General features: G+C 37.2%; 3 protein-coding genes across 8 annotated transcripts in view; 1 reads left to right on the top strand and 2 right to left on the bottom strand.

Moving 5' to 3' along the window:
• Rh50 (Rhesus blood group-associated glycoprotein Rh50) overlaps positions 1 to 1,008 on the top strand; it is a 28,239-nt gene extending 27,231 nt beyond the window's left edge. The window contains exon 12 of the mRNA XM_076441651.1: positions 15 to 1,008. The gene's annotated coding sequence lies outside the window, so the exon portion shown is untranslated. The remainder of the gene's footprint in view (positions 1 to 14) is intronic.
• A 42-nt stretch (positions 1,009 to 1,050) lies between these two features.
• On the bottom strand, positions 1,051 to 14,800 carry LOC143217399 (contactin). Of its 5 annotated transcripts, none has more exons than XM_076441647.1 (9): positions 14,660 to 14,792; positions 12,695 to 12,790; positions 9,053 to 9,898; positions 7,811 to 8,189; positions 7,618 to 7,720; positions 5,474 to 5,946; positions 5,118 to 5,396; positions 3,968 to 4,417; positions 1,051 to 3,892 (listed from the first exon to the last, which is right to left on the bottom strand). In XM_076441647.1, exons 3-9 carry the CDS (start codon positions 9,857 to 9,859, stop codon positions 2,706 to 2,708), a joined length of 3,678 nt encoding a protein of 1,225 aa, XP_076297762.1. In that variant the 5' UTR covers positions 9,860 to 9,898; positions 12,695 to 12,790; positions 14,660 to 14,792; the 3' UTR covers positions 1,051 to 2,705. The 5 variants fall into 5 exon arrangements, with proteins under 5 accessions (XP_076297762.1, XP_076297760.1, XP_076297761.1 ...); XM_076441645.1 differs by lacking the exon at positions 14,660 to 14,792 and adding an exon at positions 14,248 to 14,382; XM_076441646.1 differs by lacking the exon at positions 14,660 to 14,792 and adding an exon at positions 14,248 to 14,379 and having other exon boundaries at positions 12,695 to 12,793.
• A 61-nt stretch (positions 14,801 to 14,861) lies between these two features.
• Positions 14,862 to 18,391, bottom strand: Efr (ER GDP-fucose transporter). Of its 2 annotated transcripts, XM_076441659.1 has the most exons (6): positions 18,230 to 18,386; positions 18,048 to 18,155; positions 17,691 to 17,907; positions 16,389 to 16,703; positions 16,165 to 16,316; positions 14,862 to 15,306 (listed from the first exon to the last, which is right to left on the bottom strand). In XM_076441659.1, the coding sequence occupies exons 2-6, from the start codon at positions 18,122 to 18,124 to the stop codon at positions 15,063 to 15,065; spliced, it is 1,005 nt and encodes a 334-aa protein (XP_076297774.1). In that variant the 5' UTR covers positions 18,125 to 18,155; positions 18,230 to 18,386; the 3' UTR covers positions 14,862 to 15,062. The 2 variants fall into 2 exon arrangements, with proteins under 2 accessions (XP_076297774.1, XP_076297772.1); XM_076441657.1 differs by having other exon boundaries at positions 18,048 to 18,391.
• Between the last annotated feature and the right edge of the window lie 1,288 nt (positions 18,392 to 19,679).

Raw genomic sequence — 19,679 nt, 5'->3', positions numbered from 1 at the left:
ATTTTCGCGTGAAGGACACCAAACAGAGGCGTGCTAACAACAGGTAGCGTGGAAACCGACAAGCAAGGAGGCGACAATACAGAAAAATAATACTCCGACGAATTATCACCGATAACTCTCGCACCCACGGCAGAGATGCGACGTTTCCTTGCCAGGTGGAGACGTGTCCGAAGCCACGCAACTTTCAGGCCGCACCAGACAATCTCGACGACCCTCTCGCCTACGGAAGGAACAGGACATTTCGTTGCGAGTTGGAGACGCGTTCGAAGTCCCGCACCCGCCAGACGGCGGCGGACGATCCTAACGACTTGACGCCGTGGACGCCGCGCCGGGGCACCTCCTCATCGGGGGTACAATTTTGGCACCTCCACATGACACCGTGCTCGACGTGCCCACGTCGCGGCCGTATCGGTGGCCCCAACAGCAGCCCTATCGGAAATGGTCGGTCAAGTATCAGCCCCACCTCAGCCAAGGCGCAAGTAGTCCACCGGTCAACACCCCCACACATCGAAGACCTCATCCCCTTGAGGTCGAAAATCACACCCTCCATCAAGTGACCGCTCGCTTGCATCTCCGACGTCCACCCCGGACCCATTGGCAACGTGTGAGTGGTCACCTTGAGGATAGCTACCAGACAATCGCCCGACTGGTAACAAAAATCGACTGTCTGCTCCGCGCGTCGCGCTTTCTCGTCCCATTTTTTATACCATAGATCAGGCATGGCCAGATGGACATGCGGATGTATTTTCTCGGAAAGTCGTGTGTAAATCCTGATCAAGCAGTTCACTTTTACGGAGATCCCTTCTTCTAATGGTAAGCGTCTGCAATGGGTTGTCGTAGGAACCAACGATTTGCCATTTGCAGATTTTGAAAAGGTTGAGAGTACAAAAAATGTAACAGATTTTTGCAAATTTAAGTGAGCACTGCTGTATACACATAATCATATATTTTGTAATTAGCCACTTGGGTTGTTTTTTACTTTAAAAATATACAATTATTAACAGGCACATATAGTCATTTTTAACAACAGGAGTAAATAATACATTAATACAATGTTTAAAAAACATATATTGTATGCAATTCTTACCTAGTAATACAATAATTGAAAAAGATCTCTGTTCCATTTATAAACTAAAATTATGGTGATGGAGTTACATACAGTCTTCTCTTCCATAGTGTGACACCTCGGGGGCTATGAAGTCTCACAAACCGTAGAAGTACTACGTTATTTGAAGCGCGTAAACGACAAAAAGGGACTGAGGCAGTGTGGCCAGATTGAGGTTGAAACGAACCTCATTCCCTCTCCAGACTCTCCACCTTTATCCCCTTCCACTATACTATTCCACCGTTCAGTCCCTATCGCGCACGCGCTACGTGTCGAGGGGCGTGGTCTTCGAAACTCGGCCGGATTGAGGGGCGTAGTCTTCGAAAGTCGGCCGGGTCGAGGAGGCGTAGCCTTCGAAACTGTTATATAATGTTATATACTATATATAAGTTATAGTATAACTTTTTATACATTGTAGCTGGTGTTAAGACAAATTCAACGATAAATAATAGTATGACCTTCACACTATTAATAACGTCGCAATAGTTTTGGCGCGCTAAACAAGCCAAATACCCCACTGTGCGGCGTTGACAGGCAGTGGAAAGGCTAGGCACTGGACAACGATCGTGCCCACGATTCAGGATAACGAAGGAGCTTTTACTGTACATAGTGCGACCAAGCGTTCAAGGGAGACCCCCCTAATAGTGGGGATACAATTTTAACACTTTCGGTAGCGATGATTTTCTCACTATGGGAGGGAAGACTGTAGCTGTAAAAACGTGTAATATTATATAAGATCGTCACAGAGGTAATGATAATTATTCCAGTGATAGAATTTGTTAATGAGCTCTTTTATGAAGCTGTTCTAATAAACTATTTCGTTATTGTCCCTAACAATACAATAGCATTAAAATTCTTATTTATAAAATATGGTAAATATTTACATTTTGTTATCTGGATAAATATGGACGGATAGATACGCTTTCTTGCAGTGTTCCTTTTTAACCTCTCAAGTACTGCAAAATATTTTCATTTTCCTTTCTATTTTCAATCATTTTGTATGAGATAAATATTAAAATATAAAGAACACAGCTATAATAATACATACGAAAGAACTGACATCATGTATTAACAAGAACATAGCGAAAATGTTCACGTTAGGACAAAGTTCTAATTGCAATTTTGAGAGATTAAAGATCCAGATAAACATTATTTTAAATTAATTTGTAGGAAGTATAAATTTCACTGCTTTTGTGCGGACTATATTGAAACTATAATTTTTGTTTCACATCTTTTTTACGTTCGATAAATCTCATTACATAAAATAAACCTATTGTATTTTGACCTCTAAGAAAATGAATAAATCATATCATAAATGTTCATCATCTTCTTAATTTTTTAGTTATTATATAATACAATATTTTCTAATTATAAAAATAAAAAAATGTCATGTGTTCTTTCTATTTGCAGTTGTAACGATAAAATTGTTATCACGTATGCAAGATACAAACGATCATATACATACAAGAAATAACAGAACTACATGGTAATATAATTATTGTCCACTTATAGAAATCTTACTCTCCTCACCTTACTCTTTTAAACGTTTGTTGTTATATTACATCTGTTAAGTGTAAATAATAGAAAAGGTATTCGTATATTATAGGACTTCAAAAATGCGTAGAAGTACTAATAAAGATATGCCAAGAGCGGTATCCAAGATTTTGTTACTGGCAGTACTTCTAAAAGCGGTTGCATCTCCCATTTGGAATGTATATGTTGGGCTTGACATACGTCCATCACCTCCATTACTATATGCAAGCACACGTAAATGGTATGCTTTACCAGGACTTAGATTTATAATATCCGCTTCTAATTTTGAACCACCTCTTATTATAGTATCATTCGCTGTACTCATATCTTGATCTAACTCCCAAACACGTATTTTGTATCCTATTAATGGTTCCTCTTCTAAACTTGGTTGTACGTAACGCCACACAACCCTAACCGTCGAAGGATTCACACCAAACACATTAACAGAAGATGGTGGTTTTTGTGGTGCTTTTCGATATGTTCTTTCCAAATATCGTTCACTTTCAGGACCTTCTCCAGCAGAATTGTAAGCCATTACTTTCACATAGTAGTAGGTATCAGGCTGTAGACCAACTACAAGAGCCCAAGGTCTTGTACTTCGAGATAAATAGTACACTGAATCTTCCTCTCGATTACTTTCTTTCCAGTACTTTATTCTGTGGCCTATTAACTTGCCTCGTACTTTTTCCCGAGTTTGTTCGATTGGTGACCAACTAACGTTCAAACTAGTACTATTGTAACTATGTGCAACCACTTGTTGAGGAGCTACTTGCGGCATATCTTCTGCACTAAATATTGTAACTGCGTCAGAAATTGGTCCAAACCCTAAAGCATTAGCTGCTTGTACTTTAACCTCGTATTCTGTATAATAATATTGTTGTGGAATTTGTACAACACTTCTGCCAACATTGCCATATTCTTTTAAGGACAATGATTGGAACTCCGTTTCGTGATATTTTCGTCGCCAAAAGATTTTGTAGTAAATTTCAGGACCATTTTGATCAGATGGTGGTAGAGGATCCCATTTAATGGTGAGATCTCCAATTTTCCCACCTCCTCCACCTATGTTTGACAGAATACTACTTGGTTTATCCGATGGCGTGCTATACTGCGGAGAAGGCGATGATGGTAAACTATATCCTAATTCATTATATGCGGATACAGCAAATGAATAAGTAGTGTATGGTTTTAAAATATTTTCTAAATATGCCTCCTTTCTACCGTTGTATCTATCTACTTCAATGGCAGTAATATCTGAAAGAATATTAATACATTAATGAATGTACATTATAGGAATTTGTAACAAACAAATTATAAACCTTTACATACTTTCTATAACATTGAACCATGTATGATTCCAGTTGGTTCTTGCGCTTACTGTGTACATTGTAATTAGTCTACCATTAAGAGCACCGTCTGTCCAACGTAAAGTTGTGGAAGTTTTTACAATATTTACAACTTGGACACCTCCAGGAGGGCCTGGCGGTCCTTCTATTGTCACTACTGTCTTGCTAGAAATTTCACCTACAGCACTTTTAATTATACATTCGTACTCTCCAGCTTCAGCAAACGTGGCATTTATTATATTTAGCTCTTCGCCGTCTATATGCACTCTTGGATTATTCATTAGATCTTCATCTCTGATACGTAGACCATTGTGCTTCCAAATATAAGCAACATCCAGCATTTCATCTATATCTCCCATACATCGTAAAGTTTGATTTTGCATGACTGCTAGAGTTATGTGTTGCGGTAACCTTTCCAAAAATTGTGGACCGTCTACATATAAAACATAAAATTTTAGTAAGCCAGTAAGCAATCTGCCGGTAGATTGGCGGCAGATCCTGCTAGCAGACGCAGGACATAGCAAAAGATATAGGAAGATCAGTGTCCTATATTAAGCTATATAAACCATATACAAAGAAGAAATAAAAATATGCCGAACAACCTAAAAGTAATATTCTGGACCCGTAGAACCATCAACAACAAAAAATAGATCTACAGTATGCCCGCGATTGATGTGACTTTCGGGTATGCGGATGATGTGACTTTTTTATCACTACTACTAGGCAGTGCTTCGATCGTGCATACCTCTTCTCGCGCATGCGCGACGATTTCAGCCACAGTAACGTAAGCTTCTCGATAAAATGGTGTTCCTTGAGCACCCACAGAATTTTAAAAAATTTGTTTTTGTAAATTTGTAAATTTGTAAAACACTACTTTTAGTATTTTCTCTAAAATTCCGACAAATTGCTCTAACTTCTCAAAAAAGTCCAAACCGTATAGTCCAATATTAAAAAAGTTATCGGTTTTTTTAGAGTCCCAAATTTGAAAGCTGTTTTCACCACTTTTTTCTAAGATCAACGTTTTCCCAAGGTTCCATCAAAATCGGTATGTTCCCTTATTAGTCTCGAAAATGTTAAAACATATCACCCGGTCTGAACGTGTAAATTTTTTATTATAATTAATATTAACTTACGTAAAACTATTAGTCGTCCACGAGTTCCATCAGTTCCATATTGATTCGTAGCAGTACAAACGTAAGTACCTTCATCGTCTCTAGATACTGGGCTAATTATAAGGCTACCAGTTTCTAAGATTCGTCGTCTACCACCTGAACCAATTACATTTCCATCTTTTTTCCAGACATATTTTGGTTTAGGTGCAGCTTCAGGATTACAAACAATTGTAACGTTGCCTTTTTCAGCCGCATATGTCTCAGGCTCCATAGGTCGTTTTTTAAACGATGGCTTCAATGCTACAACGTGAAAAATGTATTTATATGCAGGCCTAATTAAACTTTGTTAAACGGAAGCTTTGAATAAGAGAATTTACATAAAACTCGAAGTTGTGCAGACGAATATCTTGTTTTCAATTGATTTTTGGCACGACACTGGTACATAGCTGGATCTCTTTCTGGGTCTAACAGTTTTATACTTAGAACGTTATCTTGTATAGAATAACGGCCTTTATCTTCAGGGTGCAATGTTTCCATATCCAATACTTCACCATTTTTAAACCAACTATAAGTTACATCTGGTATTCCAAATGCTTCGCATGTCCAAGTCAATTCTCCTCTATTATCCATGTGTTTATCAACTAATGGAATTGTGAAATTAGGAGCTGCTTGTATAGTTAATCTGACAGAATTATCAATTGAAAATCTGTCATTGTGAACTCGACAGATATATTCTCCTTGATCATCAACGTGTACTTTTGGTATTATTAATACACGATTGTAACTAGCTGTATGTGCTCCACGTGGCAATGGCGCACCCCTTCGCGTCCAGTTGTAAGATGGAACAGGGCTAAATAAAATTAAAGAACGTTTATGTTTTAATTACTTTCCAATATTTTTAGTATTTCTTCCACATTCTTACTGTACTGCATTTTGGAAAAGGAAATTGAATAAATGCATGCAGAAATTTTATGACGACATACAGCAGTACTCGGATTTACTTACTCGCGACGGCCAGGTTTCGAAGGCTACACCCCCTCCTTGGCGCCACGAATAGCGAGTATGGAACGCGCCTGAGGAGCTGCCAACTAGGCTCCGCCACGGGGAGCGAGAGGCGCGGCTGGGTCGAGGAAGCGTGGCCTACGAAACTCGGCCTAGTCGTAAGGGCGTGGCCTTCGAAACTCGGCCGGGTCGAGAGGGCGTATCCTTCGAAACTCGCACGAGTCGAGGGGCGTGGTCTTCAAAACTCGGCCGGGTCGAGGGCGCGTAGCCTTCGAAACTCGGCCGGTTCGATGGGGCGTAGCCTACGAAACTCGGCCGTCGCGAGTAAGTAAATCTGAGCACTGACATACAGTATTTATAATGATGTCAGTATCAGTATATGAATAAAGACAAGAGAAGCGCAATTATAGCAAGCGAAATAATACATATACAGGGTGAGGCACCTAAATCAGGCCACCTGGATAAGTTGGTTGTTGTTGGTAATAGAAAAAATTTGTCAGACGAAACTTGCATGGTTTCGAGAGTGGCATAATTCCATGTTAATACACTCCTCAAAAGAATTACGGGATCACTTGTGCGAACCCGAAAAATTGGTCCCACTTTGCGTGATCATAACTCCGTCAAAAATTGCTGTATCGATATCGTTAAACAATGGTTTGAAAGCCTGAAACCTCTAGTTTCAGATGCTCTGTTTCAAATTGTTGCTATGTTGGTTTTTTACAAAGTTATAGCGAGATGAAAATAACATTGACGGTTAACAAAAATTGCCCACGAGAGGGGCAGGCAGTTAAAGACCTTTCCCGCAAGTACTCGATTCCTCAATGATTTGTATATATACCGTCCTCAACCGCCTTCCGACATCCCAAACGTCTAAGGCAGGGGTGGTCAACCTTCTGCATACCATGAGTATGGAATCAGTTATAGTGCGTACTACAAAAAAATAAATATAGACGCAAGGATCCAATGCGCCACTTGTAATCATCCAATGCGCCATAGGTTGGCCACCCCTGGTCTAAGGCAGGGCCCGCTAGATAGCCTTACCGATGAGTCCTCTAGCGGGCCTAGGACGAAACGCTCTCCTTTTTTCCTCCTCTCTTTCATATTGGTCGAGCTCCTTTCTTATCACTTCCCATCTTCCCGAGCTCCCACAATTCCATTATAAATCAGTGAACTTTTAGCTTCGATAACTTCCTAACGAGTAAGTTTAGGGCATAAATATGTTAGTACTTTTCTGTAGAGCACAGCAAACTGCATCGATTGGTGCAGTCGAAAATGTAGGTTTCCATTTTTTAAAAAAGTGCAATTGCATTTTTCTGGTGCACCGATACACAAAAGTGCATAAAATTAGTTGCGAAGTATGCACCGTCTGATGCCATTCAACTTTTTCTTATAACATTTTCCTCTATTCCCGACCGTTTAGGAGGTACAGCCTGTTCCAGTTGCGTGGGACACCCTGTATATTCTATGTCACGTGATCTCGCTGTACATATATGCATAAGAAAATATTGGGATAACTTACTATCCAAATGCAATACATTCAAGTCTAACTTCCTCTCCAGCAACTGGCGCTTCTGGAAATGCTTTTGGAAAGTTATTGGGAAATTTTAACTGCTGAAAGGAAGCTGAAAAGAAGAAGAAGAATCAATAAATATATCAAATGGTTGTTTAATATGGTTGTATTACCGAATAATTATAAGTAAAAAAATAATTACAATGTGAATCGACTCTCAATGGAAAGAATGGTCCGTTGCGGCCAGTATCTGATGCGACACTTTGAACATTACAAGAATAATTTCCACGATCGATCATTTCCAATGCCGAAAAATAAAGTGCCCCATCATGGGAAACAAAAACACGTTTGTCTTCTTCCACGAAGTTTGGAAAGTAATCACGTGCCCAATAGTATTTTACACCAGGAAAATGTTGCGGTGGATCACAGTATACAGCTTTACCCCAATTTTGATCACCACGCTCTTCTGATCGTTTCAAATTAAATTCCAATATGTAACCGAATGACAATTCGACACTTTCGGATATAATTGTGCCAAACTTATTTGTAGCTTTGCAATGGTATGAACCTCTGTCTACTGTCTAAAAACAGTTAATTGCTATTCTTAGTACTATTTATCTTTGATGTCTTATTAATAGAGGTGTGCGGGTACCCGAAATTTGGTACCTCGAGCTTGGTACGAGTCTAGCGACGAATGTCCCTTTAAATTTCGTTTTTCGAGGCACGCACACGATCATGTTCTGTCTCATCGACACGGACGTGTGGAGTGTAGTAGTAGGCTTTTGTCTATACGTATAATTCCATACAATCAGATTTTGCAAAAACTTTACCAGCTAATATATCAATAACTATTTGTTTGCGACATACGGCTCCTTTCAAACATTTTGATAAGTAGGCGTTGATGTAAAAAAAAACTTTAACAACAATTGTTTTTGTTATAAACAATTTTGGGGCTAGTTCCTCTTACAAATGTCCACCAATCCAGAGGTGTAGATTCACCCCTCGGACGGATGACCATTACTTTTTATACACCCTGCACAACGAAAAGTAACAGAGATATTTAGGTGTTCTCTTTCTTCGGACTCCAGGGTGAGGACGGCAGGGTGAAATCTTCAAGGTCATTTCTTTACAAGATTTCAAGGTCATCGATATTTTTTTAAATGGCATGAGGTATTTCTTAATACATCAATCGATGCAGCTGGATGTTTGTTATAAAAAGGTACTAACCCATGTATGTCGAAAAGTTAGTTCACGAGATATTTCGATTTAAATAACTCCACCATCGGGTACCCGAATATTGCAAACTTTCGGAACCCCGACCCGACTGCCATTTCGGGTACCCGAAGTTTATAAACTTTCGGGATCCCGACCCGACCCGAGGCTCGGGTACACGCACATCCCTAGTTATTAAATAAATTTCATAATACACATAAAATATAATTACCTGATCAGGTTCATAAATAATTAAAGTACCTCCACTCACAGTATATCGAACATTTGTTAATGGATCTATTTTTGTAGCAATTAATCTGTCGTTCTCGTAATCCTCCTTAAACCATTCATACATTGGAGCAGGATAACCACCCGCAAGACAACTTAACGAAACGTCATTACTTATCTTCCTTGTTGACACATCGAATACTTTATCTATAGGCTGTTTTATAAAATATGGTCCTCTAGGTATTTGATTAGGATTATCAATTTCGACACCATATTGATAAGTGCGATCATCTTCTACTAAATTATGCAAAGTAGAAATCGGAGCTTCACAAATATATAGTAACCTCTCTTTGCCTGTTACTTTCTCTAGTCCCCAACGTTGCAAATTATTGTCATAAGAATATACCAAATAATCTTTACTAATTAGATTATCATTTCGCTCAGGTAGGAATGCATTATCCATATTTAGTAACTGAGTATTATCACCCTCGTTCATCCAGTTTCCATTCTGATATTTAATACCAGTATACCATTTCCGATGTTGAGGATCTTGCCACAACAATTGATACAACACAAATCCATGTTCGTCCAAAGAATTAATTGTAATAAGTTCACTCTGATAGGCTTGACAATTCTTTCTGGCTTCCTCTCTTTCTCTGATAGGACTTTTTATAAAACGGTAACAATATTCTTGGAATTTTATCCAATGCTGTGGACACTGATATGATATTTCCCCATCTAATATATTCTGAGACGATACACTACTCAAAACAACCAGAATCAGTGCCCCAATTGTTGGTATACGAAACATTATTTCATGTGTTTCAACCCAGCTGATTTATTACATTCCCTGTAAATAAATAATAATATTTTAATTTTCCACATTATTCACTAAATCTAATACCAAATATTACATATCAATTATTATTAAAACAGCACTCTCTCTCTCTGATTAATTGTTTATTATTCACTGTTCGGGCTGTATGCCCGATTTCAACGATCAAAATTCAATTTTTAAAACTTTACATAAATTGTAAAATTTTTGTGGCTTCAGTTAGTTGAATATCTGAGGAACAATCTCCCATCATTCGTTTACCCATTCACGAATCCATAAAGCACTGAAATTTGTCGGAAGTTTGAAATTCTGTTAACACGCTTTTATTTTTCAACGAATTCACCTATGTATTAGTAATTTTTACCTTATTTACATACACTAACAGATTTTTATTTTATAGAAGTTTTTTTAGCTACTTAGCTAAAAAAATATACTTATACTATTATACTTATAAGGTATACTTTTTACGAGAAATTCACTTTTGTACCATATACAAAGAGACGCGGAGAGTCGAAGTCGCCGGCACAGTTCAAAGGCCCGCGCGTGGTCTCGCTTTACACGCGCTGTCCTTCTCTACGTTCGGCTCGGCCTTTGAAGCTCGAAAAAAGTAGGACCACGATCGAAAAACGCGAAGAAATCCCCCCGATGCGTTCGCGTTTATAGAACATTTACTGTAATATCATATTACTAATGTGCAATGTGTGTTATGTATGTAATATGAATGTAATATCATATTACTAATGTGCAATGTGTGTTATGTACGTAATATAATATGTAATGTAAGGAATCTTACTTTTATACTATGTAATATATGTATACATTTCGTACATATATATATGTAAGAAATCCGTTATATGCTAGCGTGCATAATAAGTTAGTACTTATATATTAATATAATATGTGAGGTAAAAATTGTTACCTCACAAAATGACTGATTGTGAGATATAAAAATAAAATATTTTTATAATACACATATATATATGTATACATATAATTAATTGACCCTACAGAAAGAATCCTTTTGTTGGCTTTTCGTATTATAGTAATGTAGGCCCTACGTTGGGTATTACCATTGGCCCGACGCTGGCGCAACGTTGGCTGAACGTTGGCTGAACGTTGGCCCAACGTTGGCCCTGACTGTTGGGCCAACTGCAAAAAAGAGCGACATCTCTAACGGTTGCCCAACGCAAACCCCTAACGTAGGCCCAACGAAACGCCAACCGTAAATGCTACTAGGGTCGTTAACTATTAGGTTTAGGACATACGAAGGTCAACACTTTTATACTCAGAATTTGATACTCTATGGATATATGGTATAAAAAAGGACATTATGTTTAAAAAAATCAAGATGACCTTGAAATCTCCTATATGCCTCCACTCACGCAGAAAATGTTTGTGCCACAACATGTCCCCCTCTGAACCCTGCAAATTTTGTTCATAACATTTTTCTATACTATTATAAATAACGGAGATTATTCTTTGTAATAACTATTTTAAGAAGATATTTTAATTGTAAATAATTACACTTTCCGATAGTGTACATAAAATAGACGAATAATGTTAAAATATTGTTCGTAATCCCCCCGCAGTACTTGATTGAAAAATAGCTACAAACTTTACAATCTAATACGCTCCTCTTTATGGACAAATTTTGCACTCGAAACATCCGTTTCAGCAAAAACCGTATACAGTACAAAAAGTAGAAACCTCAAGCTTTAAAATGGTTGTCTTTTCATCAAATTTGGATAAATTTTAGCAAAGTTACAGCAGTTTCAATATTGAGCGAATTTTGAACTAGCTATGGCTGCTGAAATCGGGCATACAGCCCACTGTGCGTCGCTCAATTTTCTTTCAATGAACTACAGAACTATCTAATATACAGGGTGTTTCGTGTAAAACAGGACACCTAAATATCTCTTCAGGTTATTGTGATGCTTAGGTCCGTGGGACGGAATCGCGTCCGCCGCATGAATCGTACATGACGAGCAAGACGTACGAACTTCACGACGCGATTACAATCGACCCGTGTGTGGACGGCCTTAGGCCTTAGTAAAACTACACAATTTACGCGTGTCTTTTTTATTTTGGAGTAACCCCAGTCCTCTACAGTCATAAACCGGGAACATTCGAAGGGCCATCCCGAACCTAGCGCACAATGGTAACCGTAATTACCTAGGGTTGGTCTGCAGGAATTCGCAATACTTGTAACTTGTAAAAACTTGCTGTTCCGTCGCAAGAACCGTATTCCTCCACAAATGATGAAAACTTTCATCGATTGCTCCTTCACACTGAAGTACGCTGACTGTCAAAAGGTTTATGTTTGACAAAATTTATTTCACTTTTTTAGACAGTTTTAGAGTTTCTGGATGATAAAGATCCAATTTTAAAAGAAAATTGAATTAAGTGGAAACCCCAGACATTGCTTATTTAACAGACTTGTTCACTTAATGAAGTTAAATTTGATAAAAACAAAGTCCGTCATTTCAGCTTTTCTTGTCAGAATTAAAGTAACGAAGCAAAATATTGGACGGCGCAAATTTTCCCAGTTTCCCAATTTGTCACAGACAAACTGCCAGGATGATGATGTTTCAACCTACGTTCAACATTTAAATATGCTTCACACAGCCTTTGAAAATAGGTTCGAGGATGTTTTGACTATGGAAATACCACAATGGATTATCGATCCATACAGTGACATTGAAGAAACGGATGTCATATTACAAGAAGAACTGATCGGAATAAGCACTAACGAAGAACTTAAGATACAGTTCAGAAAGGGATATCAGCAATTTTGGCTTCAGAGAGACATACCTATTACTTATCCTGCATTATGGACTATCGCGAGAAAGTTTTTGATTGCTTTTCCGTCTTCATACGCCATCTTCCAGTTTCAGCGCGGTTACCAATCTTCTTACAAAAAAAAGAAACAGATTAGAAATCACCGATCGATAAACCTAACTAAGTTGAAGCCAAATATTGAAAATTTGCTGTTAAAGCTTCAGGCTCATCCCTCCCATTAAAAGCATATATTTTTCACTGTAGTTATTTTATGTTATAATTTTACTACAATATATTTGCATTTTGTGTCGTTCTAATTAATAAATGTATAAAACTTAACATGTGTTTTTTTTTTAACTTTTTCATTCTACAGTTAAACGTATCAAAGTGAGTAGCACTGTATCAGCTGTCAAAAACACATTTGAAGTTGATGAATTTGTAACAATTCAATATTAGAAAGGAGGGGGGTCTACCCAAAATAGAAAAGATTGGCACATGGTCAACGAGACAAAAAAGTTTGGGGACCTCTGCTTTAAATGGTTGCCACCGAGTAGGTGACACGGAGTGTTTTGTTCATCATCGTTTCGACGGTCACGTCGAAACAAACTGATAGTTGAATAAATGACATTGCAGAAGCAAGACGTCAATTTCATTTCACAAAAATGTCGTTGACTATATTTTTAAACCAATTCCAAAACAAATTCTTTCAATCCCAGTCAGCCAGGCCTGCCCGAGCAGAAATCGAGCCCAGCATGACGAGATTTTGGACAGGCAGCTGTGCACGCATAAGTACGCATTCTGTCAACTGAAAGACAGGGCATCAGCCCAACCTGGCCCCGGCAGAAGCTGCCCGGGCATAATGCTGGCCGCTAGGTCCTGGATTCTGGTAGGCCCAGCCCTGGCAGAAGCCGATGCTCTGTCTTTCTACTGGCAGAATGCGTACTTATGCGCACACAGCTGCCCGTCCACAATCAAGCACGTTTGCTTACTGGGATTACACAAAATTCTAGGAGTCTATGTAATATTAAATATCCATTTCTTCTAATCAGCAGCAACAGATTTTGACTATTTAAAATAATATGCTATGCATTTGTCACATCAGTTTTTCATTATATTTATCTTTTTACAGATAGAACACATTCAATGCTAACATCTTTATATCTACGCAGCGAAAAGTGATGTACAAAACCATGTGTATATACAAACGGAAGTAAGAAAGCAGGTCATTAATAAAGGACATTCCATAAGTTTGTTGAAAATCTAATTTACCTAATTATTTGACCTAAACATGTTATATTAATTTGGTTCCAACATTTCTAGACATGAGTGCATTTAATGTCAAAATGTATTTTGTATAATAATTGTACTTTGTAATATTTTAATAAATAAAGTTTATGCTTTACTATTTGAATAAGTCAATTTTGCAGAACCACCGATTAAATGTTTACACTATCTTCGTAAAGGAGGAGTTAGGGAGTGGCAGTATCATGTACGTAAATAATGAATACTAACACCATTCCAAAAACACAAACACTATTCTAAATCTTCCTATAATTATAAAACTATAAAGATTGAATATCCGTTACCTTTAGTTAATTTTAGCACAAATATACGTGCAAGAAACCAATATTTGGTAAATGTAAAATTCGGCGTCCTTTAGCTGGTGATGGGCACTATCGACTAAATTCAACTATCGATTACTTACGTATTATTAGTCGCGATATACTATCGACTACTTAGTCGATAGTTTTCAGTCGACTAATATGTTATTTATTTTGCATACAACTCCCAAGGATTTGAGAACCTGATATTCGAGTAATTGGATTTTCAAATTGGGATATATTTTATGTACTGCAGAAATGATTGGTGCGATTTTCGACGCTACCTATCATGATTTAATCATTGATATTAAAAAACTTGTAAGTACAAGGTGTATTATTTAATTTTAGTTACAACATTAAAAGTAAATAATGTTTTCTTGTTTCAAGTATTACTTACCATTTTACTAATTTTTAGTTTTGGAACTTGAATGAGAAATTCTTCCGATAGCCACAAACTTTGAATGGAGTGAATGGACACCTCACTCGATTTTATTGAATCCGTCGTCATAACCAAAAAAAATAACCCAAATTACAACAAAACATTAAGAGGAAACAGGTTTGGTTAACTGGGTGAACTTAAAGGCTGAAGTCAAGTCTGGTTTGGAATTAATATTACATGTAATACTTTTATTATTTCAACAGCTGAATAAAAAATAAAAGACATACATGTAAATGTACAATGTATTTGCAAAAAGTAGATAGTATACGAAATTAATTTTTATTAAAATATTTAACTTGGAATGAACTTTAATTCAGACGTTTTGTAACAGTTTTACTTGTTCCATTCCTGGTATCATTTATTATTGAACTTTCTTCTTCTCCTTAAGATGCAAACTTTCTGCAATCTTTGGTACTATTTCTGTGAATATCACTGTTCCCACAAAGACTAGCAGCGTACCAATCCAGTGGTGGATCGTAAAAGGATTTTGAAAGTACAGTATGGAGAAAAGTAACGATAAAAATTTCCTTAATGTTATTACTAAAGTCACTGTAAGAGACGTGCATTCTGCTGTCAATACATAAACAGAACTAATGCACACGTATCTAAGTTGATTGTTAAGGTTATGTCACATTGGTAAATTCAATTTTTTAATCTGGGTCATTCCATGCCAACTCGATCACTGTTTGCAGGCACCATCGTCGATTTTGTTCTAAATGAAATGTGTTGTAGTCCATGTGAAATTAGGGGGGGGGGCTTTAAGTCATCATTTAGCCGGTTTCGAAATTTTTTAGAAATGGCAGGCCGTCAAAGTTTTTAATTTTTGCCCATTTTGGCGGAAACGTGCCTCACTTACGAATTTTTATACGAACATTTACGAACTTTTAGACCCATCTGTCTGTACTGACCAGGGTTGCCATATGCGCGGGCCGCCAAGCCCCTTACGTTTCCTTCCCTCGCCTAGATGCTCCGTAATTCACTTCTCCCACTCTTACCACTACCACTGCCGCGTACCGCGTAGAGCAGGCATGCACAGCTCTTTGCTCTCAGAGCAGCTCCCGTGGTCCCAAGCACTGATGCCAAGGCTGTGGTACTGTGGCAGTGATGGGATTGTTGGCGCTTTTCGCACGCATGCGCGAGTTTCGTCAGGGCCGTGTCTACGTCTACGTCCGAAAGTGGGGAACTACTGGGGGAAAGTAGTGGGAGACTATATGGCGGGAAATTAGCAGGGCGACCAAGGTACCCGATCTTCGTACTTGACTGAGGCTAGAGTCGTCGCGCGTGCGCGTGAAAAGCGCCAACAATCCCATCACTGTACTGTGGTACTAAACCATACCCCCACCATAGCCTACTATTGCCCCTACGTTCCTTCCGAGGGACGGAAACGTAAGGGGCATGGCGGCCCGCTCATATGGCAACCCTGGTACTGACTAAATAGTATTTGCATATTTGTAAAAGGATACTGTGTAAGAATGTTTCCTATAAGGTATAGAATTAATTTTGGCACATGTATATTTAGCATTGATACTTCCAATGGTTCTGAAGTAATTGCGTAAGTAAAATGTTCCCAAATATTAGGTGCTAATAGCAAGAAGAATGGTAAGGGCAGTAAATGCTGAAAAGATAATAAATGTTAGATATTCTTTGATATTTTTGACAGAGGAGTAATAATGCGAATTTGACATACCGTATAATATAATGCTTCCCTTGGATTTTTTCCATACTTTTTATGCAACTCTTCTTGATAAATACCCATTCTAGCAGAAACAAGTAACGCAACGGTCATTAGCGATATTCCCAATACCCACCAAAAGAGATCTTCCAATGGAGTTGTCGGAACTTGCGCAGCATTCTTAGCTTGCAGCGATTTGATTTGTTTACCACTAACGATTGTACAAACTGCGATTCCAAGAGTAATCATAAACACTGATAGATATTTGCTAAATATATACCTTTTCTTCAATACAATGACACCCATAATCATATTTGCTATCAGAGAACCCTAAGAAAATATGAAATAATAATTAGATTTGAGCATCTTATACAGTGGCCAAAATAATGATAGGTTCACTAGCCGCATCGGCTGGTTTACTGCTTCTACTTTTATTTTCGTTTTCGGAAGTGCACTGTGGCTTTTCTTTTTATTTTGTAAGAATGTGTTCTATGCATTGTGTAACCAGTCCGTCGACTATCAACAGTATTAGTGTAAAGATGTACCTGTTTCACAAATTCTTTGAAAATTATCGAGTACGAGATAGGAAATAATCTCAGGTTCACGGAGAAATATTTAAAAATTACTATTGATAGAGAAATTTTTTGAACGTTTTTGTGTGGTAAGTACACAGATTTATGAAGTTTAAGAAATAATGCTATTGGTGGCTGTCAAACAAATACTAAACAACGTAGCGTCTTCAGACTTCAAACTTAAGCTTTCTAAAGATTGTACTTTTGGCTATAGTCACTTTTCAAATAACAACCGCCAGCTATATGTCAAGGTCGGGTACTTCTGGGACTACCCTCGTATTTTGCAACTAAAATTCAAGTGTTGTAATAGAAAATTTGTAATTGACATTGATTAACATTGTGTTATTCAATTGAGCTGTGTATTTTGTTAAACCTCTGATGGCCGACAACTTTTCCACCATAAATGGCTTTTTTCGCCATAAATGACTTCAATCCGACGGTTATGATGAAAAATTTCACGGAATCGTATCGATGACGATTGTAATCGCTTCCAGACATCCCATTTATAAAAGTCACGTAGGCTGCGACGAACCATATTAAAATGCCGCATCGTTCAGAATGTCATAGGTCCCCAGGGACCTTGTCGGGCATCGAAGGGTTAATTTTATTAGATTGAATAAATAGTAATAAGTAAAATCAAAAATACTGCATTAAACACAGCATTATGTCAACAAATTGAAACGAACCCATCATTATTTCAGCCACTGTAACTAGATATCGGAGTATTTTGACTTTGTGTACTTACAGCTCTGAATATCATATGTAGAGTCATAGGGATATTAAAATCAAATGCATAATTGTTACAAACGTTTGTGATGAAAAACATTGTCACCAATACGAAGTAGTCCTTTACTCCTATATGGGGTTTTACATTTCCACATTTTGAAGTGAATAAAAATCCCTCTATCGATATAAAAAGGAATTGTACAAACGTGATAAGATTTCCACAACCAGGATCATCTCTGAAAAATGGTAATATTATTATGTTTGTCGTTAATAATAATATGTAAGTATATTTCAAATAAATGTAACTTTTGCGTATATTATTCAAAAGAAAATTTTCATGTATACATATATGTCTAATTAAATATTATATACTTACTTCACAAGAAGTTCCAGAAACACGACATTACTGCAACAACCGAGGAAAACGCACAAAACTGCAATAGTTGCACGCATACTTTATTAAGTATGTATCAAAAAACTTAACCTAAAAACAGTTAGGTGGTTAACGCGCTACCTTTCCGAATTTTGCTACTTTTAATCAACACTGTTTAGTATTACGTTAGTCAACTAAATAGTCAGCAACTTCTCAAGAACTCGCAACGCATGGTAATATAATGTATCACATAAATGTCACATGACTTCTTCTATTGGTAGATAGAATAAAGGCTACTGTATGCTCTTTACATATATAGAAACGCCATCATGCCTTATCACGGTTAGGTATAAGCAACCTTACTAATACTATCTTACGTAAGATAAAATTTACGTAACTTTCAAGTATATTTATAATGACGAAAGACATTTTACGTCATTAATTCAACACATGTATTAAACCCTTGACTTCTAAGTTTTATTACTTCTAAATAAAACTTCGCTGTATATAATCAACGTTTAATTATTTTATTTAATATAACATCCTAATTTTTTGGACTTATTTATTTGGGCAAATGACAAACAAAAGTAAGGTTTGGGTTAGGAAAAGCCATTTTGTCAAAAGATAAAGATAATTGCCAAGTTGCAAACAATATATAATTCTACTAACAGTTTTTATGAACTCTTTTGCAGATTTTATGGAACAGTAAAATCTAGAAAAATATATTATTGTTATATTATATATTTTCAACCTATTAAACTATTAAGAAAGCAAATGAAGTTTCATTTCGGTTTGTTGCCAGTTATAATAGGAGAGCTGCACAAAGTCTAAATAAAATCAATCTCATCATTTTCATACAAAGAAACATTTACCAGTTATTTTTAAGGTTCGGTAGGTGTAGAGTGTTGAAACGTCTTCGTGCAAAAAAAATGTATCGTAGAAGGGAAAAGAAACTTAATTTATAATTTTCGGCTCGAGCGCGTTTCAAGCTACCTGAAGCTACCCGAGTGCATCGGGCTGCCAAGGGGTTTCGAGCAGTGCTTCGATTGAACCTGATTGAACCTATGGACATAGGAATAAGGGGACGGAGCCAGGGGGTGTAAGCTGCCGTGTTAAAAGAAGTGGCCAGTATTTCAGCGCCTTCTATAGCTCAGGGCCGAACTGAAATAATGGTATAAACATGTGCGATAATACATCTTGTCTTTATATTCGCAGATCCTATTGAAGTTCCGCTGGATTACTTTTGTTTGAGATAGCGCGTACCTATTATACGAAACATTGTAAGAGAAAATAAATAGATTTATAATAAATATTTATTTTTATATATTTCAAGCTGTATATATTTCTACCCTTTCCACTTACAAGATTAATTGTACGCGTGTACATTAAAGTACATATAGCTACGGTATATAGAGTTGTGTGAGTCACGCGAGTATCTGTGTGTAAGTGAGTAGCGTTTGTATTTATATATATATGTATTAGAACCCGGGCATTCAACTGGAAAGAAACAATAACTTACAATGACTTTACTGTATCTACATATTCCCAACTAAATGTCATATATTCTGAATACAATCGTTATTTGTACGTTCGCGTTTTATGAGTAAAATGGTAGGGCCATGGACACCAACCTAT

This window comes from Lasioglossum baleicum, chromosome 16 (genome assembly GCF_051020765.1).
Source record: "Lasioglossum baleicum chromosome 16, iyLasBale1, whole genome shotgun sequence".
Classification (NCBI taxonomy): domain Eukaryota; kingdom Metazoa; phylum Arthropoda; class Insecta; order Hymenoptera; family Halictidae; genus Lasioglossum; species Lasioglossum baleicum.
The sequence above is the reverse complement of the archived record's forward strand: the minus strand, read 5'-3'. Positions and strand labels throughout refer to the sequence as shown.

Coding starts and splice junctions, on each gene's coding strand:
- Efr (XM_076441657.1), bottom strand. CDS start 18,124: ATGCGTGCAACTATTGCAGTTTTGTGCGTTTTCCTCGGTTGTTGCAGT. Junction 16,704..17,690: donor TACATATGATATTCAGAGCT/GTAAGTACACAA, acceptor ATATTTTCTTAG/GGTTCTCTGATAGCAAATAT. Junction 16,317..16,388: donor GGGAAGCATTATATTATACG/GTATGTCAAATT, acceptor TTATCTTTTCAG/CATTTACTGCCCTTACCATT.
- LOC143217399 (XM_076441650.1), bottom strand. CDS start 9,859: ATGTTTCGTATACCAACAATTGGGGCACTGATTCTGGTTGTTTTGAGT. Junction 7,721..7,810: donor ATTGAGAGTCGATTCACATT/GTAATTATTTTT, acceptor TCTTCTTTTCAG/CTTCCTTTCAGCAGTTAAAA. Junction 3,893..3,967: donor ATGGTTCAATGTTATAGAAA/GTATGTAAAGGT, acceptor ATATTCTTTCAG/ATATTACTGCCATTGAAGTA.